At 53.1% G+C, this 22355-nt stretch overlaps 13 protein-coding genes across 13 annotated transcripts; 9 read left to right on the forward strand and 4 right to left on the reverse strand.

Moving 5' to 3' along the window:
• Nucleotides 1-249: 249 nt before the first annotated feature.
• P152DRAFT_460522 (3-hydroxyisobutyrate dehydrogenase mitochondrial precursor) lies at nt 250-1956 on the forward strand. Its single transcript, XM_033679929.1, has 3 exons — nt 250-750; nt 805-962; nt 1148-1956. The coding sequence occupies exons 1-3, from the start codon at nt 747-749 to the stop codon at nt 1883-1885; spliced, it is 900 nt and encodes a 299-aa protein (XP_033532030.1). The 5' UTR covers nt 250-746; the 3' UTR covers nt 1886-1956.
• Nucleotides 1957-1999: 43 nt separating this feature from the next.
• P152DRAFT_420963 (WD40 repeat-like protein) lies at nt 2000-3735 on the forward strand. Its single transcript, XM_033677158.1, has 2 exons — nt 2000-2422; nt 2478-3735. The coding sequence occupies exons 1-2, from the start codon at nt 2172-2174 to the stop codon at nt 3268-3270; spliced, it is 1044 nt and encodes a 347-aa protein (XP_033532031.1). The 5' UTR covers nt 2000-2171; the 3' UTR covers nt 3271-3735.
• P152DRAFT_483867 (uncharacterized protein) lies at nt 3296-4425 on the reverse strand. The gene is made up of 2 exons (XM_033681969.1): nt 4071-4425; nt 3296-4018 (listed from the first exon to the last, which is right to left on the reverse strand). Exons 1-2 carry the CDS (start codon nt 4276-4278, stop codon nt 3672-3674), a joined length of 555 nt encoding a protein of 184 aa, XP_033532032.1. The 5' UTR covers nt 4279-4425; the 3' UTR covers nt 3296-3671.
• A 195-nt stretch (nt 4426-4620) lies between these two features.
• P152DRAFT_376787 (uncharacterized protein) lies at nt 4621-5037 on the forward strand (the record flags this gene model as incomplete). The annotated part of the gene is made up of 3 exons (XM_033675636.1): nt 4621-4722; nt 4796-4858; nt 4921-5037. Coding segments are annotated over 3 exons (282 nt in total), but the record flags the coding sequence as incomplete, so codon positions are not given.
• Nucleotides 5038-5156: 119 nt separating this feature from the next.
• P152DRAFT_420969 (ras-domain-containing protein) lies at nt 5157-6802 on the reverse strand. Its single transcript, XM_033677159.1, has 3 exons — nt 6173-6802; nt 5913-6116; nt 5157-5857 (listed from the first exon to the last, which is right to left on the reverse strand). The coding sequence occupies exons 1-3, from the start codon at nt 6470-6472 to the stop codon at nt 5492-5494; spliced, it is 870 nt and encodes a 289-aa protein (XP_033532034.1). The 5' UTR covers nt 6473-6802; the 3' UTR covers nt 5157-5491.
• Nucleotides 6803-7200: 398 nt separating this feature from the next.
• P152DRAFT_460526 (PAP2-domain-containing protein) lies at nt 7201-9481 on the forward strand. The gene is made up of 4 exons (XM_033679930.1): nt 7201-7548; nt 7635-8628; nt 8691-9208; nt 9262-9481. The coding sequence occupies exons 1-4, from the start codon at nt 7470-7472 to the stop codon at nt 9327-9329; spliced, it is 1659 nt and encodes a 552-aa protein (XP_033532035.1). The 5' UTR covers nt 7201-7469; the 3' UTR covers nt 9330-9481.
• Nucleotides 9345-10912, reverse strand: P152DRAFT_460528 (NAD(P)-binding protein). The gene is made up of 4 exons (XM_033679931.1): nt 10473-10912; nt 10015-10413; nt 9925-9954; nt 9345-9875 (listed from the first exon to the last, which is right to left on the reverse strand). Exons 1-4 carry the CDS (start codon nt 10540-10542, stop codon nt 9481-9483), a joined length of 894 nt encoding a protein of 297 aa, XP_033532036.1. The 5' UTR covers nt 10543-10912; the 3' UTR covers nt 9345-9480.
• A 728-nt stretch (nt 10913-11640) lies between these two features.
• On the forward strand, nt 11641-14094 carry P152DRAFT_460530 (FAD-binding domain-containing protein). Its single transcript, XM_033679932.1, has 4 exons — nt 11641-12208; nt 12296-12724; nt 12772-12896; nt 12948-14094. Exons 1-4 carry the CDS (start codon nt 12061-12063, stop codon nt 13950-13952), a joined length of 1707 nt encoding a protein of 568 aa, XP_033532037.1. The 5' UTR covers nt 11641-12060; the 3' UTR covers nt 13953-14094.
• Nucleotides 14095-14418: 324 nt separating this feature from the next.
• Nucleotides 14419-15902, forward strand: P152DRAFT_451155 (uncharacterized protein; the record flags this gene model as incomplete). The annotated part of the gene is made up of 5 exons (XM_033678210.1): nt 14419-14445; nt 14503-14812; nt 14862-15110; nt 15160-15453; nt 15505-15902. The coding sequence occupies 5 exons, from the start codon at nt 14419-14421 to the stop codon at nt 15900-15902; spliced, it is 1278 nt and encodes a 425-aa protein (XP_033532038.1).
• A 293-nt stretch (nt 15903-16195) lies between these two features.
• On the forward strand, nt 16196-18274 carry P152DRAFT_97387 (arginase family protein). The gene is made up of 10 exons (XM_033683395.1): nt 16196-16492; nt 16680-16773; nt 16937-17001; nt 17062-17103; nt 17166-17316; nt 17375-17398; nt 17461-17482; nt 17534-17802; nt 17905-18000; nt 18059-18274. The coding sequence occupies exons 1-10, from the start codon at nt 16244-16246 to the stop codon at nt 18184-18186; spliced, it is 1140 nt and encodes a 379-aa protein (XP_033532039.1). The 5' UTR covers nt 16196-16243; the 3' UTR covers nt 18187-18274.
• A 799-nt stretch (nt 18275-19073) lies between these two features.
• On the forward strand, nt 19074-20362 carry P152DRAFT_97453 (NAD(P)-binding protein). Its single transcript, XM_033683396.1, has one exon. The coding sequence runs from the start codon at nt 19203-19205 to the stop codon at nt 20100-20102; it is 900 nt and encodes a 299-aa protein (XP_033532040.1). The 5' UTR covers nt 19074-19202; the 3' UTR covers nt 20103-20362.
• A 139-nt stretch (nt 20363-20501) lies between these two features.
• Nucleotides 20502-21367, forward strand: P152DRAFT_460534 (progesterone binding protein-like protein). The gene is made up of 4 exons (XM_033679933.1): nt 20502-20712; nt 20795-20832; nt 20881-20938; nt 20995-21367. The coding sequence occupies exons 1-4, from the start codon at nt 20601-20603 to the stop codon at nt 21162-21164; spliced, it is 378 nt and encodes a 125-aa protein (XP_033532041.1). The 5' UTR covers nt 20502-20600; the 3' UTR covers nt 21165-21367.
• P152DRAFT_97490 (uncharacterized protein) lies at nt 21368-22198 on the reverse strand. The gene is made up of 2 exons (XM_033683397.1): nt 21699-22198; nt 21368-21649 (listed from the first exon to the last, which is right to left on the reverse strand). The coding sequence occupies exons 1-2, from the start codon at nt 21906-21908 to the stop codon at nt 21476-21478; spliced, it is 384 nt and encodes a 127-aa protein (XP_033532042.1). The 5' UTR covers nt 21909-22198; the 3' UTR covers nt 21368-21475.
• Nucleotides 22199-22355: the final 157 nt, after the last annotated feature.

Here is a 22355-nt window from a genome sequence, read left to right on the forward strand (position 1 = left end):
GACTGAACACCTGAAATTAGCATTGTCATTGCTTCTGTATAAGCCATCTGGTGGTGGAATATAACTCAAAGCAATTGGGCTATCCGACATTGAACTTTTGATTGACGACAGGCAGTCTGAACTCTGAACTCTGAAGATGAGTGTGGATCGGACTCCACATAATGATTGCTAACACGTGACCGGAGTAGAGCTCTACTCTACCCCAGATGCCGGAAACCGGAGATGATAGTCCGGGGTTGAGAACCAGTTCGGTTGCTTTCCCCAGAGCAACCATTCGATCCCTTGATTCCGTCTCGTCCATCTGGCTCCCGCTGTGGAATTCGCAATTCATGCTCTGTCGCCTCCCTATTGTACCTGGGTGTACCTATAAAGGCCGAAATGCCCGCAAAACTACTCCGTAGGCCGATCCAGTAACCCGTCACATCGATGTGAATCGCAGCCTGTGGGGCGTCTCCCGCTGGACCTCGCGGATACCCTCGGCTTTCGTCGTCCGTCGGTTTAGCGCGAATGGTATCTTGATCGGAAAATCGACGTTTGGGATCCTGAACAACAATTTACCATTTAGGTGATATATTCGCAAAACGGTTTGGAGGTTGTCAGTAATCGGTATGGCAGCAGTATGCAGGGCGTTACGCCCATTACGGTCAGAGCTACCTCGATCCGTTTTCAAGCCCCAGCCTTCCTCAAGAGCCTTCTCGAACTCGAGGGACCTGAAAACATCATGGGGATTCATTGGTCTGGGAAGAATGGGTAATTAACAGTGTCTTATATCATCTTTCGAGCCAGTCACTGACGAGTTCGTAGGATATGCCATGGCCAAGAATCTCCGAGCCAGGATTCCGGCTGAGGACGTGTTGATCATCCAAGATATCAACACGGCTGCAACCAAGCAATTTGTGGAAGAGGCGGGAATCCAGAAGATTAAAGTTGCAGACACCGTACGGCAGGTTGCTGAAGAAGCTGTAAGTTGAGATCGTGCTATTCATGCCGCGTCAAGCGCTCCATTTCCCCTGCTTTCCTAGTCATTTGGCTACGCTGGGGCGCAAGCCCCTCACATGATAACAACCTTGTTTAACCAATCTTCTGAATTGAATCCCTCTATCATGCTTTCGACATTATATATAACTCCCGCCTGACGTGATCCTAGGAAACTATCATCACGGCACTCCCTGAACCGCAGCATGTCAAGGCCGTCTATTCCGCAATGCTGGATCCGCCCACTCTTCTCACTAGTACCTCTATTCAATCTCCTCGTCTGTTCATTGATAGCTCTACTATCGACATCACGACCTCCGCCGAGGTCGCCGCGCTTGCCCAGGGAAGCAAGCAAGGCATCTTTATCGACGCCCCGATGTCGGGCGGCGTAGTCGGAGCGCAAGCCGGCACCCTCTCATTCATGGTCGGATGTGAACCGGAGCATCTGGAGCGCGCCAGCGCAGTCTTGATGATGATGGGAAAGCGCGTGCTCCACCTCGGCCGTCAAGGGGCCGGGTTGAAGGGGAAGTTAGCGAACAACTACCTCCTTGCGTTGAACAATCTCGCGACTGCCGAAGCCATGAACATGGGCGTCCAGTGGGGATTGGAGCCGAAGGCGTTGGCGAACATGATCAATCTTTCCACCGGCAAGTGCTGGCCGAGTGAGGTGAACAATCCGGTTCCCGGAGTGGTTGAAGCCGCGCCATCCAGTCGAGGCTATGAGGGCGGATTTGGAGTTGGGTTAGCCAACAAGGACCTGAAATTAGCGTTGAAAGATGCCCATGAAGCCGGAGTCAAGATCGTGCTGGGCGATGTCGCAAAGCAACTCTATGACGCTGTTGAGAAGGATGAGAAGTGCAAAGGCAGGGATTTCTCGGTCGTTTATAGGTATCTCGGCGGAAAGGAATAAGCTGTATAGCACAAAAATGAATGTACTCTTTTCCAGCAGCATTCTTCTGTTAATATTAGAAGCAAATCAGGCAATAACATAAATCAACCTTCATAATCCGAACTTGAATGTTCATGTGGATGTCAACCGCAGAACGCCACCGACAAGGATGTGGGGTCGATCAGCTTCATCGCCAGTTCAAGATTAAAACCTTCAGCGTCTATAGTAAACAAATCCAACGACCACCCCAATCCCCCGAAAGGAATTCAAAATACCCACGTCCTTAGATGGTACATGCAAAACGATCATGAGCAATCAATGCGAACTTCCCGATGCGCCGTCGGACGCCATATCTGCGGTCAGATTCTCTCCCTCGTCCACCAAGCTGCTCGTTTCGTCATGGGACAAACACGTCTATCTTTATGATGTGTCGAAGGAAGCTGGAGACAGTCCTCGACTGATACAGAAGTTCGAGCATCGTGCGCCTGTCCTCGATGTCTGCTGGGGGAAGGATGATTCGGAAGCATATAGCGGAGGGCTGGACTGGGATGTCCGAAGGTAAAATGAATGCGCGCCATCTATGCGGTATGGATCTAACGTTCTTCCACTACAGAATCGACCTGAAGTCAAGCGAACAGACCGTACTCTCTTCCCATTCCTCCGCCGCCAAGTCCCTAGCCTTCTCCGCTTCCCATAACATCCTCGTCTCCGCATCATGGGACTGCACCCTCCACATCCACCACATCGGCACCACCACCACCCCCGCCACGATCCCCCTCCCACACAAGCCCTTCTCTCTCTCCCTTTCCCCCACCCGCCTCGTCGTCGCCATGGCCTCCCGCCAGCTCCACATCTACGACCTCCCCGCCCTCTCCGCCCTCTCTGCGCAAGCCTCCCAAGCCCCGCCCAACACCCTCGAGCTCGAGCCGTGGCAGCGCCGCGAAAGCAGCCTGAAGTTCATGACGCGGGCCGTCGCGTGCATGCCGAACGATGAGGGGTATGCGTCGAGCAGCATCGAGGGGCGTGTGGCGGTGGAGTGGTTCGACCCGTCAGTGGAGTCGCAGGCGCGGAAGTACGCCTTCAAGTGCCATCGGCAGACGGTGGATGGCGTGGATGTGGTGTATCCAGTGAATGCGCTGTCGTATCATCCGGTGTATGGCACGTTTGCGAGCGGGGGTGGGGATGGGGTCGTGGCATTGTGGGATGGGGTGGCGAAGCGGAGGATTAAGCAATATCAGAAGTACTCGGCGAGTGTGGTGGCGTTGGCGTGGAATGGGGATGGGACGCGGTTGGCAGTGGGGGTCAGTCCAGGATTTGAGGATGGCAAGGAGGTGGAGGAGGGTGTCATCAAGATCTACATCAGGGAGGTCGCGGAAGGCGAGGCGAAGGGGAAGGGAGGGAAATAATACTGGGGTTGCGTTCACACACAGCATGGATGGACAGAGGCGTTTCGTGAATGCATTCAATGATACCAGATGACCAAGGATATTTCTCTCCTATACAAGCTGGCGCGTTCCATCGGCAGGGCAAGGACATTCGATTTGCTTCAACTTCGAAACTTCTTCGTGTTTGGCTCGCGTGAACTCGGGCCTCCAGTCTTCTAGTCTCCCGGCAATCAGCATTCTCTAAAGCCAAATCTTGCTCTCTCTGTCGTGATCCGTATGAGGATACATCGTTCAGAGGTCATCCGCTGAGGCATACTGTTTTTCAGTCGGGCCGCCTTCCCCCAGGCGCCTTGTCTCTTGCTGGCACGGCTTAGGGGCTCATAGCCATAGAATCGTAACTCGGATCAAGTAGCGGATGCCAATCACCCTCCATCGCCCAGGTCTTCGTCATCCTCTTCATCATCGTCATCATCATCAACATTCAACCCCTCCCCACCCCTCCCCACCTCCTTCCCCAGTCCCAAAACCCCCATCACCACATCATCCCCCTCCACCCCCGTCGCCCGCCCCACGATCTTCTTCGCCCGCCTCACTACCTCCTCCTCCGCCTTCCGGATCGTCCCGCTCACCCGCACCACCCGCACCACGACGCTGCCCCGCACGGGTGCTGGTAACGACGTCGTGCACGTCAACGCCGCCCAGACGAGGCGAAACGCATGGCGCGGACAGCGGACGATGGCGGTGCTGGTGGCGGTGCTGAGGTATTTGACTGCGCCGGGGTCAGTGATCCTCGTGGTGTGGAGGACGTCAGGGGTGGTTACCAGCTAATGTGTTCCCTACTTGGCCGAGGCCGATCTGGCCGAATAGCCCTTCGATGGCGTTGCGGATTGATTTGGATAGCAGTCCGGGCGTCAGGAAGTCGGAGGTCGGCCCATGGAATGCGAGCGCGGCTGGGAGGGCTCCGAGGGTTGGGTTGGAGGTGGGATAGAGGAACTCGACCACGAGATATCGGTTCTTGACTCGGACCATGGTGATAGGAATTTCAGTCTCCCCGGTTAATGATCACTACACATGATTGCTAGTGCATCGAAGTAAGAGTAGTATCTTCATAAACGATCTCAATGAAGTGCAACCTAAACGCTGTGTACATGCATGGATATCAACTTTAAAGTGGGTCGAGGTTTAATGCTGGACAACTTCCGACTCTGGCTTACTGTCCTGTCTGGTGATGTTGAATTTGAAAGTATACCAGTCAATTCAGTTCCTTATAAGAATCTCGGAACTAGTGAATCACGGTTTAGGACCGAACTTCAGAAATCCGCAATTCTTATCTCCATCACATTTGGTTGCGTCATGTCAAGCCGCGAGGGCGCGGCGAACGCGTCAACAGGCTCCCAAGGGGCGGCAAATGGAGGATCGCCTTCCACATACTTTGAGCAACAGAGAGCGATACTCGTTGGGGAGATATCTCAGGTACAGTGTTTAAGCCAAGTGATCGTTGGAACCTGGCGGTCCCCTAGCTGTAGTGTATCTAACGCCTGTGAAGAGTTTGGAACATACCCTACAGAACCTGAACAAACTGAACCTCAGTCTGGAGAGCGTTATCCAGGTACGTCGTGTCTCACCTTGGGATATTATACGGGAGTCAAACCAGCTAACCGTAAGATACAGGTTGGTAACGAGCTTGGATCGGTGGAAGCGCTATGGAGCCAGTTTGAGAACTTCATGGGCAAGGAGGAGCAGCGGGAGGACCAGGCAGATGAGACGGCCGTGAAAGAGGAAGAGGAGGAGGCTGGGCGGGATACGACCGAGGCGACATCTCAATGAAGGCTGCGTTGCTTACGAAATGATACCCCCGAGGCGTGTTCATGGATCGTCCGATCGCGACGACGGTACGGGCCGGCGTTCTGGTTTGAAAGATTTTGTATCGATTGATGATATGTACGACAGAAACCCATAGTCGTCAGTTCGCATGTCATCCATCCCCAGTCTTACACAGATGCGCCGATGTGACGCCGATAAATATGCACCGCCGAACTGCCCATCCATCCAAACCGCCCGATCATCGAATGGTCATGCCATCCTCGCACACTGGCCGTCATCGAACTCGTTGGCCATATCCACGTAAACTACGTAAACCAATCGGGTGACTCACCAGGCTCCAACATGGCTGATTAAACTTCCTCCATCAAGGATGAAGCAGCGTGGGAAAGTGTCCAACACTATAACCCAAAGAGGTCGCTCAAAGAATCGTGCACCGCTTGATCTCCCTTCTCCTCCGTCCGCTCGGCCGAACCAACCCTCCCCGCGCCCTATCCCCCGTCTCCCGATCCACATCTCGCTCCGGCCCGCCCGCGTCCTCCTCGCCTACCGCCAGGCGGACGGCGACGTCGAAGATCTCGGCGACGCCGGTCATCTCCTTGCTGGAGCACTCCATGTAGGTGGCGCCCATCTTCGCGGCGACGGCGCGGCCCTGTTCGGGAGTCACAGGGGTGAGGCCTTGGGTTTTGAGGAGGTCAATGCAGGTTTTCTTGTGGCGAAGATCGGATTTGAGACCGACGAGGATGATGGGCGTGTGGGGGAGGAAGTGCATGACTTCGGGGTACCACTGGCAAAAGATTTGTTAGTGGTTGGTGATAGGAGGGCGAAGTGCGGTGACGTACCTTGTCCATGACATTCTCGAGACTGTTGGGGCAGTCGATGGCGAAGCAGACAAAGGCGAGGTCCGTCTCTGGGTATGAGAGCGGGCGGAGCCGGTCGTATTCTTCCTGGCCTGCAGTGTCCCACAGTGCTAACTCGACTGTCTTGCCGGTCGTCGGATGTGGAGTGTGCGTGATATAGTTCTCGAACACAGTCGGAACATATTTCTGTTGTCATTAGCTCTATGAGCAGTGACGGCAGGATAGTTTCTGTGACGTCTCACCTCTGGGAAGATTCCCGCGCTGTAGCTGATCAACAAGCACGTCTTGCCGCATCCTCCATCGCCAACCACCACTAGCTTCTTGGAATAAACAGGAGGTTCCGTCAATGAAGTTGTATGGGTAGCGGCAGTATTCGCGGTCGAGGTGGTGATGGACGAGCTGACCGTCCCGTTGCTCACTCGCTCGCTCGGCGGCCGAACGGGTTTACGGGTAACATTGTTCGAGTCGCCATGGGAAAGGTTGATGCGCTCGGAGTTCTTCCGCCGCAGATAGTCGTAGTTTTGTGTTCCTTCGACGGACATGGCGGAGAGTGCCCGGCCGCTCGATGGGATTAGTGATGATGGAAATGGCACGTTCTGGGAGAAGAGATGCAGTAATAATCCAATTAATATGGGGGACGGCGTTCAATGGTGGAGGGGTGTCCCAGAAGTGTGCGGAGATGGTGGTGGTCAGATGGAGACAGTGAAGTGGAATGGTGGAAAGGCAGTGACACCGAAGGTCGCCCGCCCAATAATGGATGTTAGATGACTTGACGCTGGAGTTGCAAGAGCGACGTGGCTCTCAAGTGTGCGGGATGGAAATTTGGAAAGCGATTCTTAAAGACCAAGAGGTCTGTGCAAATTGAATGTGATAGAGTGAACGGTGAAGATGTTCTCGATGTTGACAGCGAAGACCGGAATTGACCAACTGGGGGTCCATCAACATCCCCATAGCAACGGTTGGGGCCTCGTGGGGGGGACGTGGGCCCCGTAGGATTGCACCAATAACTGGGTGGTATAGGCGCTATAGACGCCATAGACGCGGGGCTTCCATCGCCAAGGCGCTGGGTACGTCGGGGCCCAACCGCCCAATGGACAATCGATCACTTTAATATCTTTGTCAGCTGATCAGCATGGGCCGTGGATTGCTCTGCAGTAGTACAGAAGTATGTATCGAGGTATGCACCAATCCCTATCGTCCAACTGAAGTCACTCAGGGTCTCAAGCCACTCAAGCCACCGTCATTTTCGGGCTCCTCGTCCGCTCATCTCCCGACTCCCGCTCTCCAATTCAATATCCGACGCGCATCGCATTTAGCAATCACCACTCCTCCGTTGCTCCTTTCCCAGCACCCGCAGTTCTCTTGGTTGCTCGCTGCGGATGGATTATACCTAGAGCCCTGTGATTCCCCATGCCTTGACTCTCAATTGACCATGTTAACGGTGGATGATCTTACCCCTCCGCCCTGCAGCTTATCAATTTCGGTTTTTCATTCTCTCCATCGCATTCCTTCTGAAGCGTCCTGTCCTTGAAGCGTATCATGAAGCCAGATATGGATTGTAACCAAGCTAATGGCCATGGTGGGAGACTCGATGCGGGCTGCCGTGACATAGACCACTGTATGTACTTGCATCGAGAACTCCACGCTATCTCGTTCGCAGATTCCCTATTGTACTGTCCGATAGACTAAATCCCTCATCCCCAGATGCATCCCGTCTCCCACGATGGCGATACAAGCTCCGCCAGGCCCTCATCCCCATCATCCGCGCTGAAACCCCCTACCTCGCCATGCTCCAACACCACCTCCGATCCCCCAACCTCGACGGCTTCTTCGCCTGGTCTGCCAACCTCGGGACCCACACCGCCTTCATGGTCCTGCTCCCGATATTCTTCTGGGCTGGCCACACCTCCTTCGGCCGCGCGTATACCCAGATGTTGGCCGCCGGCGTATTCTTCTCTGGCGCCATCAAGGACCTGCTCTGCCTCCCGCGCCCGCTCTCGCCCCCATTGCGCCGGATCAGCATGTCGGGGAGCGCGGCGCTGGAGTATGGATTCCCGAGTACCCATTCGACGAACGCGGTTTCCGTGGCGGCGTATGCGCTGGTGCTGATTTGGCGGGCGGCCGAGGAGGGCAGGATATCGAGTCACGCCAGCACAGGCATCCAGCTCCTGATCTGGGGGTATACCTTCGCCATCGTCTTCGGTCGATTGATTCTCGGCATGCATGGTTTCTTTGATGTCATTGTTGGGTCGCTCCTTGGCTTAGTCATCGCCATTGTACAGATCCAATGGGGCGAGGACTTCGAAGTATGGCTCACTGGGCCTTCTCCGATCCCGATTATAACATGTCTGCTCTTGATTCTCTTCTGTGTTCGGATTCATCCCGAGCCTGCCGATGATTGTCCATGTTTTGATGACGGCGTTGCTTTCGCGGGAGTTATAATCGGGATTGAAGGGGGCATTTGGCATTTTGCAACCACCTCGTATAGCGTGTCCGAGCCTACACCCGGGACCGCCCCATTTTCTTTTGAGCGTGTCGGGATATTCAAATCCCTGTTGAGAGTCGTTCTCGGCATTGCTTTAATCTTTGCGTGGCGAGCGACCATGAAACCGATTCTTCTAGGAGGTCTTCCTCCTCTATTTCGGACTTTGGAGCGCGTGGGCTTCGAGATGCCCCGAAGATACTTCCTCAAGGCCTCGTATGTTGGACTACGTCGATTTATTTCCCGGATCATCCTTGCTGACCATATGCCTTGTACAGTCAATACACCAAAATCCCCTCGACAGCCTATCTCGACAGCGTGATCCCCTCAGCGTCCGACCTGCCTACCATCATCACGAGCTTCCGGCACCCGCGTCGGCGCGCCGTTTCCATTGGTCCTCAATCCCAAGCCGACGCATACGAGGCCATCGCCTACCGGCGCATTCGCCGCGAAAGCATGGGCCAATCCCGCACCACCCCGTCGCCCATGCACGCGGCCTCCGCCCACCCGTTCGGGCGGCCGAAGTTCGATTCCGTGCACGAGCAGGAGGCGCGCGATGCGAGCGCCGACGACAGCCCAGACGTCGGACGGGAGCGGTCGCGGAGCTTTGGTGAGACGATCAGACCTGAGATCGAGAAGTATCAGGGGATGATGGGGAGTGTGGCGCCAGAGCAGGAGACGGAGGAGCTGGGCGAGCAGGAGGAGGAGGCGGCCGATCAGAACATCCTGGCGGGGGTACAGAAGCCGCGGGTCAGGTATGATGTTGAGGTGGTGACGAAGTTGATCGTATATTCCGGTGAGTCTTTCGCTAGCCAACGCCGTCCACAAACCCACTCATTTTTACTTTAGGGATTGCATGGTTAGCAGTTGAAGGCGGCCCAATCCTCTTCGAAATTCTGGGGCTAGGGATGTCATGACTCATGATGGCTATGTATATATTTTGCACGGATGTTCATGTCGCTGTACATATCGAAAGCTGGATTGCGGCACACAGTATTGGCCTGGTATATGTATCAACTCCTACTTCGGCCTGCTATCGTTCGACTTCCCAAGTTTCCTGCTCGCAGCTCAGCCAATACGTGCGTGCGGCGCCACAGGTACCCCAGGAATGGACCCTTTCAACGCCGCCTCCAGCTTCTCCCCGTCCGTCCCTCCTATCTCCACGCCCAGGAGCTTTCGTACGTGATCCAACAGCCCCCCTTCCGCCCGTTCGATCTCCATGTGCCGGCCCTGCCAGCTATAAATCAGCTGCCCATCCCGGCTCGAGTCGGCCATCAAGTTGGCTGTGCTTCTCGCGACCACCTCCGGCCCCTGCATCATATCACCGAGCGCTACACGCAGTTCTTCGGGGACCAGGCCCGTGGCGGTCCATGAGGGGGCGATGGAGTTGACGCGGATGTTGAACGGTTTGAGGTGGGGGATGATGGAGCGTTGGAAGCCGAGGACGCCATGTTTAGCGGTCGCTGTGAGACGTTGAGCGGGAATTGCGCACTGGGGGAGAGGTTGGCTTACTGTAGTCGGGAACGGGGAATTCTTGGAAGCCTAGACGCCAATTATTGAGTAAGCAAATGAGTCGGAGGTGGTAGAGTCAGAGGGACGCACTTGACCCGCTGGCAGTGAGCACTACGCTGCCGCCATCGCCATGCTTCTTGATGTAATGAGCAGCGAGACGGACGGTGGAGATCACTCCCAGGAGATTCACGTTCACTGTCCTGAAATTCGGTGGAGTAAGGTTCCCGTCACTGTCAACCTCGTCATCAAAGAAGGTGCTGGTCAGCGAGAGGCCCGCGTTGGCGAAGACATGGTCCACCCGCCCCCACTTCTCGTGGACGTTTTTGAAGATGCTGAGCAGTGATTCCCACGACGTCACGTCCAGCTGCTGGTAAAAGACGCCGGCGGAATCGAGACTCGCGGGCAGCGGGTTCCGGTCCCCCATCGCGACGCGTGCACCGAGCGAGACGAGGAGCTCTACGGTAGCCAGACCGATACCTGACGATCCACCTTTTCACATTGCTCAGCGAGTTGGTTCACGGCATCCATCTTGAGAGATATTGACGCACCGGTGACCAGGACAACCTTGTCCTTTATGCGCGCCAGATCCTCATCCTTAATAATGAATTCTGACACCATGTTTGTGGAAGATCCGCAATATCGCTCGTGGGTGGAATAAGTGATGACAAGGGCAACTTCAAAAGTCCGGAAGCAGAAGAGATGACACCGTTATCGACCGTCGGCCGACCGCCATCATTATAAATAGGGTACTTATACTCAACCCGATGGCCTAGGCACCACGCGGTCGGGCCTACCAAACCTTTCACCTCGCTTTGGGGTGAGGTAGTATCGCGACTGAACCCCGCGAATCATCCTGCGGTTAGCCGAAAGGCGGCCCAAGACGACGGACCAAACGCGCAAGAAACTTTAGAAAGACTTGGAAGCATAAAATGAATAGACCAAACCATAGATCTACTCAACTTGCGCATCCTGGTAGACGTAGGCTCGGCTTCAAGTGTTAGTTACTAGAACTTGCTCAGTTGCAGCAGTGCTAACGCTTATTTATCACCAATGCGATGAGAATGGACAATCATGTACTCCAGAGGTAATAAAGCGGGGAAATCCTTCCCCAGGTCTTAGGTCCAAACGAGTGCGGATAAAAATAACCGCTGGGATTAGCGTGCTGCGTGTCCAGTGTTGGGCAGTTCTACCAGCTCCAAAGTTCCGAGAGCTCTACCAGAACCACATTTGGAAGTTGATAGTAGAAAATCGGACGTGAACTTGTCATGGCCGACACCAACAAGGCATGAAAACAGCCAAGCGAAATGGGAATGGAATAGGGGCGACGAAGGTCTTCAATGACGAGGGGAAAACGAATCATTATTTGTTTCGTCCGTCGACGATCGGATATCCATAATCTGCAGCTCTTGAACGGAGTCCGTCCATACTTCGGAGATCCAGGGGAGCTCTAAGGACTCAAGAATGAATAGCCAAATAGGCGCTTTTTGATCGGGCACTCTACGGCGAAAGTTAGCTGCTGATTGTAACACCACCACGATGGGCAATAATAATGACGGCAAGAATAGGCATGGAGTTGTTGAAAAACCGATGGAGTTGACATTTGGAGGTCGAGATGCCGCTAGACTATATTGGGTGTGACCTAGACATCAGACCAGACATATCAACCTCATATCGGTGTGCGACCTCGACATGTCAACTTCCAACTAACGTGATCGAGTCGGAGTCCACGTCTAATAAAACAGAAAATCACACCACTGATCGATGGAAAGCGGCGTATTGTCGTTATAAGTCCGTCGTCTCTGCTCCGCAACGAATCCTCATACGTAGTAGGGACTCGACGCGACTCGCGCTCCTGTCCGCGAAATCGCGGAGATGTCGCCAGTGTTGCTGGACTTCAGTATCGGTGGACGGCGGTGCGACTGAGAGCCGTGTAGATCTCCTGTTTCAAGTCGAACATATTATCGTTTTGGATTCCTCAATTCTCAACATGTCCTTCGAAGTCGTCCTGCATCCCTCTCGCACCGTTGTTAAAGGCCCTCCTCTTCAGTCGTTTTTGCGTCTCTGGCCTGAGGTCTTTCCTTAAGGTCACTTTTCTTCTTCTATTCTATTCAACTTTGATCGTTCAAGATCGCACCGATGAAGCATATCTCTAGGTCCATTACTTTGGGTTTTGCCCTTGCTGGTGCAGCAACGGCGGGCGTCCAAGAACAACAGGTTATCCCGCCTCAACATGTCATTTCACCAGAATCATCTTGCTCCGAGACACAGGAAGGAGCCTTCACGCGTAAGTATAGGCCTCCATCCCCCGTATTCCGTGAAATTTAGCCATCTCCCTTGAATGGTACATGAACGGAGCTGACAGTACTCGAAGAGCATGGATTCGAAGACTGCCTGGCGAAGCAGGCGATGTCCATCTTTTACCCCGAAGATGAAGAGTACGCACCAATGATCTACCCTTACAATCTCCGAATTCCCATATACCCGAAAGCCGTGGTGGTGCCTGAAGATGCACAGGGCGTGTCATTAGCAGTGCGATGCGGGCACCAATGCGGACTGAAGGTGCAACCTCGATCAGGGGGCCACTCATTCGGCAATTTTGGGCTGGGCGGAAAAGACGGCCAGCTGGTTATCAGCATGCAGAACTTCCAGGACGAGATCGAAATCGACGAACAGGGCATCGCCAAGGTCGGTACCGGTTACAGGCTCGGGAACGTTGCGCTCTCTATATATGAGAAGGGGAAGAGGGTTCTTGCTCATGGCACATGTCCCGGCGTTGGTGTTGGTGGTCATTTCACTCACGGTAAGCTCGTCTACTATCTTTCCAATGATATGTGCTCATTTTCTTAGGCGGTAATGGATACTCAAGCCGCCGATATGGTCTTGCTGTGGACCAGATTGTTGGTCTCGACGTTGTCACCGCGGATGGCGCCATCGTTTATGCCAGCGAGAAGCAGAATCGCGAGCTTTACTGGGTACTTAGCTCCCAAATTCTATCGTAGAAGCCCGTCTAATCATTCCAATAGGCTCTTCGTGGCGCCGCTGACTCTTTCGGAATCATTACAACATTCTACCTTCAAACCAGTCCAGCCCCCGAGAATGTCGTCTGGTACTCAATTCGTGCCAATATGGACATCCTCAAGAATGAGACCCAATTTGTGCACTACTTCGAGCACATGCAGAACTTCGCGCAGAATGCTACTATCGTCGACCGCAATCTGGGCATGGGCATGTACTATGACAACTGGAACCACCACTTGTACGGAACCTACTTTGGCTCCGAGGAACACTTCCGAGAGAACATCTGGCCGTCCATGCGGGATGCATATCTTCTGGAACCCCAGTCAATCGTCATCGCCTCTGTCAGCTGGCCCGAGTCGCTCCAGAACTTAGCAGAGAAAGTCCCGCTCCAGCAGCCGAAGTTCGGATATGACATGGCATCCAACTTCCATTCGACCGCCCTCACCATCCCCAGCACGAACTTGGTCACCCGCGATGCCTGGGTCAACTACTTCAACTACATCCAGACCCTTCCCAACATCGCCGACGACGGCGTCGGCTGGTTCGGAATGTTGGGTCTCGAAGGGGGTCCGGATTCCCAAGTCCAGCGGAAAGATCGCGACGAAAACTTCGCCGCCTACCACCGCAAGGACAAGTTCTGGGACTTCCTCCACTATTCGTACGTGCCCGATGAGACCACACCGCAAGACTTCCCGCTCTGGTCGATTGAAGTTGCCGACGGCCTCACGGCGGCGATTATGGACGCCATGCCCAGTGCGGAATTTGGCATGTACATGAACCATGTGGACCCCACGTTGAACAAGGAGGAGGTTATCAAATATTATTACGGCGGCGAGACGCTGTACACGCGGTTGCAGAAGGCAAAAGCGGTATGGGATCCCGAGGAGGTGTTCTGGAATCCACAGAGCATTGCACCCGCGCCTCGCTCCAGGTCTGGCTGGTCCAAACTGGGGCTGGGGAACGTTTTCCGCACTCTGCAAATTGCTCCTTCGATCGTTCCGGAGCTTTAGGTGCAGAGTCCTTTCCTTTCAGACGAGGTAATGGATTAATCGGGGGTGAGGTTTTAGGGGGCTTTTGACATGCATTCAACGGCCGGGGCTTTGATCCTCAGTATTATACGGAATTCCATAGATGTAGTAACGGTGTCTTGATTTTGGAATGACGGATCTGAGACAACGTATAATAGATCAATTCCTTAAATGCCGACTGGTGCCATTAACTTCTGATGGCTGCACGTGTAAAATATAACAGTAACGGCAGCAAGGAACCACAGCCAATCAGAAGCCGAGACGGTTGGAGAGACGTCGTCATTCCGCCACACGCAATCTTCCCCGTTCCCGCTTGACAGCTTGAGCTTCGAGTTCACTGGTAGCTAATACTGTTCACCCTCACATCCTTATCACTTCACATGCGAAACTAAATACTTCTTCTTCCCGCGTAAATCGAATTTACCGTGAAGTTGCATCAACATCCACAATGTCCGAGAAACCTACTGAGAAGCCGGTATGTCTCTCTCTGTTCCCTGATGCGACGGAATTTGTGGTCTGACTTCTAGTCCAGGCTCCAGGCTCCGGCCGAGAATCGCCACGAACAGCACGGGATCCCGATTTCGACGATGACCCGGAAGAGATTGTCGCAAGCGCTCCAGCATTCGCCCTCGCGCCCGCCGCCTCCGAACCTAAACCGAAACCCAGGGTGAGCTTTGCCGACGAGGAGCAGCCACCCGTGAAGCCACCCCGACCCGTCAGCCCGCAGGCTCAGGCGGAGGCGACATTGGTAGAAGCCTTTCCGAGCGTCGATACGAAGGTCGTCCAAGCGGTGTTGCGCGCCAGTGGTGGGAAGATGGAGCCGGCATTCAACGCCTTGCTGAGTTCGTATGCGCTGCTTCGTGTCCGGCCCCGATGCTGACCAGTATACAGGCATGTCCGATCCGAATTACCAGGATGAGCCAGCACCTCTACGACAGCCTCCGCGGCCCACACAGGCACGGACACAGTTGGAAGCAGACGAGTTGTATGCACGACAGTTGGCAGAACACTATCAGTCGCAAGGACATGAAGGATTCGGATCACGGGGGAGAGGCGACCCTCCCATGCCTAGGGGAAGGCAGGAATCGGGATTGAAACCCAACGAGATGTACGATGACAGGGATCACAGCTTCTTCGACGGTAAATGGCATCGGTTGCATGTGGCGGTGATGCAACTGACAGTTCTTAGATGATCTACCCGTCATCCGCGAAAACATTCGAAAGGGCTTCGTCGAGACGCAGTCATGGTTCAACAAGACCATCTCCGATTTAAAGAAGAAGATGGACGGCGAGGACGACGACGACCTGGACCGGCCCGGTGCAGCTTACCAGCGACAGAACTACGGCCCTTCGCAGTCGGACCAGATGCGCGGGATCCGGAGGAGCGCCGAGACTCGGGGAAGCGGTGACAGGCATCGCTACGACGCGGATCCGAGGGTATTGGACGACGATTTCACGGCCCTTGAGCTTCGAGATGATGAGCGTATGTTCCCTCACTTTGTATTCCGTTTTTAGTTGTTAACCGTCGATACAGATCCGCCTCCCAAGCCTGCCCGCCCGCTTGCGAATCCCGACCTCTTCAAACCTACCCCCGCCGCTCCGCGTCCCGGTCCCGTCGACGAAATCGACGCCATCTACGGCCAACCGACGCGAGATCCCTCGCCGGGGGTGGGCAAGACGAAGAAGTGGCAGCCTCTCACCTCGGTCGCGCCGAATCCGGAGGGGGATAACGATCCGTTCAGCCTAGGGGACAGCGACGAGGAGGAGGCTAAGACGAAGGATCTGAAGCAGGAGGATACTGAGAGGCTGAAGAAGTCGGCGTCAGCGTCCGTTTCAGAAGGAACGGGAGCCGAGTTGCCGAAGTTGGAGAAGGCGGAGACGTCGGGGACGAAAGATAAGGATGCGGAGGAGCTATTGAAGAACAAGACCTAGGGTTGGGACGGTTTCACATCCTAACGTTGCAGACCGTGACGATGCTGTAGAATGTACCTGATCGTTGCAACGTGTGACGAATAGGGTGTGCGAAAGTGGAGAGAATTGTTGCTGCACTAGCACTCAGGTTCCTTATCTTACCTAACCAATCGTGTCATTGAAGCGTTGAAGTTGAACGAGATAGGTAGTTCCGCGTCAAATTTCCATATTGGGTATGGCTCGTCTTTCCTATCAGTAACGGACCGCCCGCATCTCGACAATCCATCAGGTGCATTTGAACTCAGCAACTTTGTCGTTCCTAAAAGACCAATGTGTCATAGACCGATGAAGCACTCGCGATAATGATCCTCTCGTCTGTACTTGTTTTTGCAGCCATTGCTCATGGCAGGGAGATCGTGTTTCCTCCTCTGCTAGACATCACCCAGAATGACCAATTGTTCAAGAGCTTGGAAGGCGCAGGGCAAGATTCAGGCTTCGGTGTTGCGATCGCTGGTCTGCCAACCTATGCGAATTTGCCATTTATAAACTGTGCAGCCAAGGACGGCGACGATGTGTTCGACATTGGAATCCTTGGGGCAGGTTTTGATACTGTGAGGCCATCTCCCCTCCACTCCATTTTCGTATCGCCGTCATTAGAAACATGAGACCAGATGTCATTATGGAAGATTACTGAAGTCTTGTCGCGCATCGCGTTTCTCTCTTCCATATTACCTTCATTCCATGCTGCGTTCCGTTCATCTCCCACAGGCGGGAAACATAGTGCTAACTCAATCTCAGGGCGTAACTGCCCGGCCTGGCACTCGCTTCGGCCCCGATGGCATACGGCAGGGCTCAAGGCGCATGAGCGATAGCATTTGGAGCATCTATACCGGTACCCGCCTCCCCTTTCGTCAAAGTGTTCAAGCAGGCATCGGGCCTGATCCGGATCATCTGGTTTTCCCCTGAGCGGGTGCCCGCGTGTTGGTTTTGTGTGACAGTTGCCGCCCATTGTTCTTGTGCATGACTAGGGGATGTTATCTAAAGGTTAACTGCAGGCAAAAATACTTTCCGCGACTGGGCCCGGATCGTCGACTGCGGGAACGCGCCGTTGACGTATCTGGTGAGTCATACCCGGCGGAGCCCCATTGGAGAACAACACTGATGTATATGGTACGGAAAGGACAATACGGTAGCGTTGAAGCAATTGCAGCTTTCGCACAAGGCAAGTAGCCGATTCGCTTGGGGACGTGCTGATGGGGATAAGCGAGACTGATATGTGGATAGGCCATCTCAGCGAGAAGGACCAGTTCCAGCGAATATACTACCCCGAGGATATTGACTCTGGGTGGAGATCATACAACCACTCTCCCGGCGTTAAGATCGGCTTATCAGAAGTTTGGACAAGTCAGCGTAATACATTTCGATTCGCATCTCGGTAGGTCAATAGAATCGTTGCACCCTGCCAGGACAATATTGATTCTGACATTGGGAAGATACCTGGGATCCTAAGGTGCTAGGTGAGTAGACTCCTGGAAATCCAAATCATGACTAGACTGATCAAAGGTTCTACATCTTGCAGGAGGCGGAATCTCGCATTATGCGTACGTGTGCAGAACTCTCGACTGGTGTAACCACCCTAACATGTCAAACAGCGGCGTCAACCACGGAACCTTCCTCCACATCGCACACGAAGAAGGCCTCATTGGCAACAGTTCGATCCACGTCGGCATCCGAGCGCCCGTCTTGCGTCCGAAAGGAGACGTCCGAAATGACATCCGATGCGGCTTCGACATGATCAAAGCGCGTGACCTCGACCGAATCGGCGTCCAAGGGGTGGTTGACAAAATTAAGGAAAGAGTCGGAGCGAATAAGGTCTACATTAGCGTGGATATTGATGTACTTGATCCCGCGTTTGCTCCAGGTGAGTTGTCTGGGGAGAATTGCCGAGCACTTAAAGAGTCGAAGGCTTGAAATGGGATTGATCTGTTGAGGAGTACTAGTAACTGACATGTTTCGCAAACAGGAACCGGGACAGCAGAGGCAGGCGGTTGGTCGACCAGGGAGCTGCTCACGATCCTCGATGCGCTCTCTGGCCTGGAGGTGGTTGGGGGAGACGTCGGTAAGCTTTCCTCCTGTCCGCTGCCTAGATTGCTTGAATTAACGTTGTCTTCCCCCAGTCGAGGTGGCCCCGATCTATGACAACGCTGGTGAAACCACAATCATTGCTGCAGCCGAAGTCGCGCACTCGTTGCTGCAGTTGATGGTGGACCAGCCAGTAAAGAGTCTACGTGCCACAAATGAGTAGAATGGTGCTTCCCGCGGACACAAGGACGCTACCACAATATATTGATGCCCAGGCATGAAAATTTTTCATAAGTATCTAAGTGCTGAAGGCCTCGCTCTGGAGAAGAGGTAGTATATATCAATATAAAGTGAAGTAGTCGGAATATCTAGACTCTAGATAGAAATATAGCGGTTGAGATGATATACTTGCATGCGTATCGCCCTCATTTGTGGAAGCAAGAGGTACGTCCTTGCAACGTATTCCACGTGTCTTGGCTTCAGTGCATTCTTCGTAAGCAAACGCGTTCAATTTGCGGTCGGGCAAAAGCTAACGGTGTCGCCACTGCTTTTGTTCGGACTGATACTGGACTTTTGACAAACCTATGGCCAATTTGGGCGGAAGGGATGGGTGTCATGATACGATTTTGGGATGAGTTTAATGAGAAGAACTGGGCCAATTGCGTACACCCCGTTCTGGTTAAGGACGATCTTGGAATCGACGCGAGCAGTATTGTTGATTTGGAGACACTGAAAGGACTGGTGTTGTAGATGGCGCAGATTTGTCACCTGATCCAAGTTCGGAGAGGGAGATATCCGGTAGAGTAGCTGTCTAGGTTCGGTAATGAGAATCAATGCCTTTACTTTCGCAGTTTGATGACACTCGTAGTGTCTCGGCTGACTTCGGTATTTTTAATATGGGTTTCGTGAACCAAGTAGAAGGACGAAGCCTGGAACGGAGATCAATAGATCATGTCTCTGTTAGCTGAATGTGATATAAGACCAGTGGCGAAGGGGTTGTTGATGTGGGACGTTTGAATAGATTCTGTCTTCAATCTGCCTTCAGTCCGCCTTCGCAAATTCGTATGTTGGTCAGATATCACTATTATTAATATTTAACTCCGATATCTCCGCAAAAGTGGATGGGATCTGCAAACCAATCCAGGCCTATAAGTCTCGGTGCTCTAAGGGAATAAGGGATACATTTTTCAGTGAGTACTTCAACACTCAAGGGTCGCTCTCAGCACATACACGTCGAAAATGGGTACTTTAGTCATTGGCGCCGGTGAGCTGGGCATGGCAATATTACAAGCGATATCGCTGCACCCCCATCACGACAGCAAAAAGCTCGCTGTCCTTCTTCGGACGGAGGCGATCACCTCTCATGACACCTCGAGGAAAGAGAATGTCCGAAAAATCAAGTCTATGGGAGTGGAAATCGAAGTCGGCGATGTTGTTAGCTACTCGCTCGAGGAGCTTGCCGAGATATTCAGTGGCTATGATACGATTATCTGCTGCTCTGGCATGGGGTTACCTTCCGGGACTCAAATCAAGCTGTGCGGAGCGGTCGTTCGCGCCCGAACGCCGAGATATATCCCGTGGCAATTTGGTCTCGATTACGACCGCATCGGATACGGCAGCTCGCAGGACTTGTTCGATGAGCAACTCCATGTCCGGGAGGCGCTTCGTGCTCAGACAACAACGACCTGGACCATCGTATCGGCGGGACTGTTCATGAGCTTTCTCTTTCTTCCGGAATTTGGCATCGTTGACCTCGAGAATGGCGTGGTCCATGCTCTTGGCTCTTGGGAGAACCGTGTTACCGTCACCGGCCCCAAAGATATTGCCACCATGACCGCAGAAGTGGTCTGTAATGCGGAAGACACCGCCGACCGAGTGGTATATATCGCTGGAGACACTATCTCATATGGTCAGTTGGCAGAGCTTTTAGAAGCTCGATTTCAAAAGGAATTTGTGAAGAAGCTATGGGACATTCCGACTTTACATCGCCAATTAGCCACAGATCCTGGCAATGGGATGATTAAGTATCGAAATGTATTCGCCGATGGTCGTGGAGTTGCTTGGGATAAAGCTGAAACACTGAATGTCAAGCGCAGCATTCCGCTTACGGACCTCAATTCATACCTTGACAAGCTTTGAGAGATGAATCTCATTAGATAATTTCCGTAGCCAATCTGGTCCTGAATCTAGGTGATCAAAGGTCTTGTCCCTGCTCTGGATGGGAAATAAGTTGAGCTCTCGCCTCTAGTTACTCGTCATCTGATGCCTTTCGCTCGCTTGACAAACATTGAGTGACCGCCCCGATGCGTAGTCCAGAATAGAATTAAGAATTACGATAGGTACAGTTAATTTACTAAAAAGAAGAAGACCATCACTACGATTTTCCTCATGGTTGTTTGTGTTTTGAAACGAACACACATCATCTCAGATGGACATGGAGCTGGAATTTGATAGGTGCCTGACTGCCTGAGGTTTGCCGAAATGAAGCCGCGGTCCAACTTGAACCACCCACATGCAGCTCCTCTGTATTTACATCGTCTCCCTGACTGACATTGGTCTAACACAATTTCGTGATATCCGGACCATCGAAATATTCCACGAAAGTTTCATCAACGTCCATCGAGCCCATCGATCACCATGGCCGAAACAACAGGATCAACCAAGGGGAAATTCGAGCCCAAAAACCCCGTCACGCTGGCTCCACCGAAAGATGATCCGATATCATTAGAATACCTCTCCAAGTGTGACGGTGTGTGACCACGCTTGCACCACATGAACCTCGTGAAGGCCGCAAAGTGAATTCAGAGACCAACATTTCTAACCATTTATAGGGACCCATGAAGGATATCCAACCTATGTTGCTATCAAGGTACGTACTGGAATGACCACGCTGCAACTTCATGCTGACTAGCTGTAGGGGAAGGTATTCGATGTTAGCGGCAATCCTGCCTATGCACCAAAAGCCACCTATAATGGTAAGTTCAACCTAATCCCGGCATCGGGGTCCCGCTGAATCTTAGTCGAAATGTAGTGTTCACTGGCAAGGACTCATCGCGTGCACTGGGGCTCTCGTCACTGAAGCCCGAGGAGTGCGTCGCAGAATGGGAGGACCTTGATGATGACGCGAAGAAGGTGTTGGAAGATTGGTTCACGTTCTTTAGCAAGAGATATAACATTGTCGGCGTCGTCCAAAAGGAGTGAATGTGCAACCTCGACGCATATGTTCAGCGAAAGGAACGGGTCGCAAAGCTGCCCGCTGGCGTTCCTCCTAAAGATATTATGTACAACTATGTGCATATATGATTACCGAAATCAGCCACTGCTGGGTACAATTGACTTAGCGGCGTCTTTCCAGCCAAAAAACCTATTCAGCGCAAATGAAACACTCCTATTCAGTGACCACCCACCACGCTCCCATTTTGAACATCTCGCAGTATCGCAACAAATGAGTGGCGGTGATCAGAACCCTCCCAGTGGGTGTCTACGATATCGGTTTTGAGCACTCTTCCATATTACCCGCATCCAGGGCATGGTACTGATTCACGCCATTGCCGAACGACGACTGCCACTCCAAAACACTGGTGGTTTGGATCGTTCCGGGCAAAATGGCAGTGCCGTGCTAGACGTCGCATTGAATGCCCACAGGCAAACACGATATGCTCGTAGAAACACATGATCGTCGATTCCTGTCTACGTTAGTGGAATAGATCTTTTTTTGTGCGGTGGGCTACCTACGTTCTTGATTGATGGGGAACGCTGGTTGCTAAGGTTTCGCCGTCCGCTGTTCAGTAATGGTATGCGATGGCAGGCGTGGCTTCCGGGTAAGACTAGTAGGGTATGATAACGTCGGTAAGGTCGGCGTAGAATGACGATGACAAGAACAAACTGCTCCGGCCATCTAGCTGCAGTCCCAATATATGCCTCGACAGACGCCCACCGCTGCATGGGGATTGATTCTCCAAGATGATACCTCGACTAGGAATTGCCATCGCGCTATCTAAATAGTTCATTTCCATAAGACGTTCGGCTCGGCAAGGCCCTGTCCTGTTGACTGTTGAGGACCCAAGATAAACGGCGGCGCGGTCGATGGGCCTTGCACTCTGGGTAGAACCATGGGAATACAAAGGCTGAGTGCAGTCGATCGACCTGAGTGAAGCTCTATCGGTTCATTTGCTCACTGAATATGATCGATGGCATGGCCGATCGGGGCAAAGGGTCTGTGTCAGCAATAATCAGTCACAGGTATCTGCAGGGACACGCATGTTAATGCCCTTCGGCCTGTTGCAGGTGGGGACATTTGTGCATTCGACCATGAAATTGCTAGATGGAACGACAAAGCGATCCGGGGCATATAGCTGGTCGAGTATGTTCTGGAACCAGTTAGAACGATGA

Source organism: Eremomyces bilateralis, assembly GCF_010015585.1.
Source record: "Eremomyces bilateralis CBS 781.70 unplaced genomic scaffold P152scaffold_18, whole genome shotgun sequence".
NCBI lineage: Eukaryota > Fungi > Ascomycota > Dothideomycetes > Eremomycetales > Eremomycetaceae > Eremomyces > Eremomyces bilateralis.

What these genes read in the sequence shown, in the direction of transcription:
- P152DRAFT_420963 (XM_033677158.1), top strand. Translation starts at nt 2,172, where the DNA reads ATGAGCAATCAATGCGAACTTCCCGATGCGCCGTCGGACGCCATATCT. An exon ending in CTGGACTGGGATGTCCGAAG is followed by an intron (nt 2,423 to 2,477) that starts GTAAAATGAATG and finishes CTTCCACTACAG; the next exon opens with AATCGACCTGAAGTCAAGCG.
- P152DRAFT_483867 (XM_033681969.1), bottom strand. Translation starts at nt 4,278, where the DNA reads ATGGTCCGAGTCAAGAACCGATATCTCGTGGTCGAGTTCCTCTATCCC. An exon ending in AGTAGGGAACACATTAGCTG is followed by an intron (nt 4,019 to 4,070) that starts GTAACCACCCCT and finishes ACCCCGGCGCAG; the next exon opens with TCAAATACCTCAGCACCGCC.
- P152DRAFT_97387 (XM_033683395.1), top strand. Translation starts at nt 16,244, where the DNA reads ATGATCCTCTCGTCTGTACTTGTTTTTGCAGCCATTGCTCATGGCAGG. An exon ending in TGATCCCGCGTTTGCTCCAG is followed by an intron (nt 17,803 to 17,904) that starts GTGAGTTGTCTG and finishes TTTCGCAAACAG; the next exon opens with GAACCGGGACAGCAGAGGCA. An exon ending in GGTGGTTGGGGGAGACGTCG is followed by an intron (nt 18,001 to 18,058) that starts GTAAGCTTTCCT and finishes GTCTTCCCCCAG; the next exon opens with TCGAGGTGGCCCCGATCTAT.
- P152DRAFT_420969 (XM_033677159.1), bottom strand. Translation starts at nt 6,472, where the DNA reads ATGTCCGTCGAAGGAACACAAAACTACGACTATCTGCGGCGGAAGAAC. An exon ending in GCGCGGGAATCTTCCCAGAG is followed by an intron (nt 6,117 to 6,172) that starts GTGAGACGTCAC and finishes TAATGACAACAG; the next exon opens with AAATATGTTCCGACTGTGTT. An exon ending in TCGAGAATGTCATGGACAAG is followed by an intron (nt 5,858 to 5,912) that starts GTACGTCACCGC and finishes ATCTTTTGCCAG; the next exon opens with TGGTACCCCGAAGTCATGCA.
- P152DRAFT_460528 (XM_033679931.1), bottom strand. Translation starts at nt 10,542, where the DNA reads ATGGTGTCAGAATTCATTATTAAGGATGAGGATCTGGCGCGCATAAAG. An exon ending in CAAGGTTGTCCTGGTCACCG is followed by an intron (nt 10,414 to 10,472) that starts GTGCGTCAATAT and finishes CAATGTGAAAAG; the next exon opens with GTGGATCGTCAGGTATCGGT. An exon ending in GCTCACTGCCAGCGGGTCAA is followed by an intron (nt 9,955 to 10,014) that starts GTGCGTCCCTCT and finishes ATTGGCGTCTAG; the next exon opens with GCTTCCAAGAATTCCCCGTT.
- P152DRAFT_460534 (XM_033679933.1), top strand. Translation starts at nt 20,601, where the DNA reads ATGGCCGAAACAACAGGATCAACCAAGGGGAAATTCGAGCCCAAAAAC. An exon ending in ATACCTCTCCAAGTGTGACG is followed by an intron (nt 20,713 to 20,794) that starts GTGTGTGACCAC and finishes AACCATTTATAG; the next exon opens with GGACCCATGAAGGATATCCA. An exon ending in ACCAAAAGCCACCTATAATG is followed by an intron (nt 20,939 to 20,994) that starts GTAAGTTCAACC and finishes GTCGAAATGTAG; the next exon opens with TGTTCACTGGCAAGGACTCA.
- P152DRAFT_460530 (XM_033679932.1), top strand. Translation starts at nt 12,061, where the DNA reads ATGAAGCATATCTCTAGGTCCATTACTTTGGGTTTTGCCCTTGCTGGT. An exon ending in TGGTGGTCATTTCACTCACG is followed by an intron (nt 12,725 to 12,771) that starts GTAAGCTCGTCT and finishes TCATTTTCTTAG; the next exon opens with GCGGTAATGGATACTCAAGC. An exon ending in AGAATCGCGAGCTTTACTGG is followed by an intron (nt 12,897 to 12,947) that starts GTACTTAGCTCC and finishes TCATTCCAATAG; the next exon opens with GCTCTTCGTGGCGCCGCTGA.
- P152DRAFT_460522 (XM_033679929.1), top strand. An exon ending in GGCAGGTTGCTGAAGAAGCT is followed by an intron (nt 963 to 1,147) that starts GTAAGTTGAGAT and finishes ACGTGATCCTAG; the next exon opens with GAAACTATCATCACGGCACT.
- P152DRAFT_460526 (XM_033679930.1), top strand. Translation starts at nt 7,470, where the DNA reads ATGAAGCCAGATATGGATTGTAACCAAGCTAATGGCCATGGTGGGAGA. An exon ending in AGATACTTCCTCAAGGCCTC is followed by an intron (nt 8,629 to 8,690) that starts GTATGTTGGACT and finishes TGCCTTGTACAG; the next exon opens with TCAATACACCAAAATCCCCT. An exon ending in GAAGTTGATCGTATATTCCG is followed by an intron (nt 9,209 to 9,261) that starts GTGAGTCTTTCG and finishes TTTTTACTTTAG; the next exon opens with GGATTGCATGGTTAGCAGTT.
- P152DRAFT_97490 (XM_033683397.1), bottom strand. Translation starts at nt 21,908, where the DNA reads ATGCAGCGGTGGGCGTCTGTCGAGGCATATATTGGGACTGCAGCTAGA. An exon ending in GTTCCCCATCAATCAAGAAC is followed by an intron (nt 21,650 to 21,698) that starts GTAGGTAGCCCA and finishes TAACGTAGACAG; the next exon opens with GAATCGACGATCATGTGTTT.
- P152DRAFT_97453 (XM_033683396.1), top strand. Translation starts at nt 19,203, where the DNA reads ATGGGTACTTTAGTCATTGGCGCCGGTGAGCTGGGCATGGCAATATTA.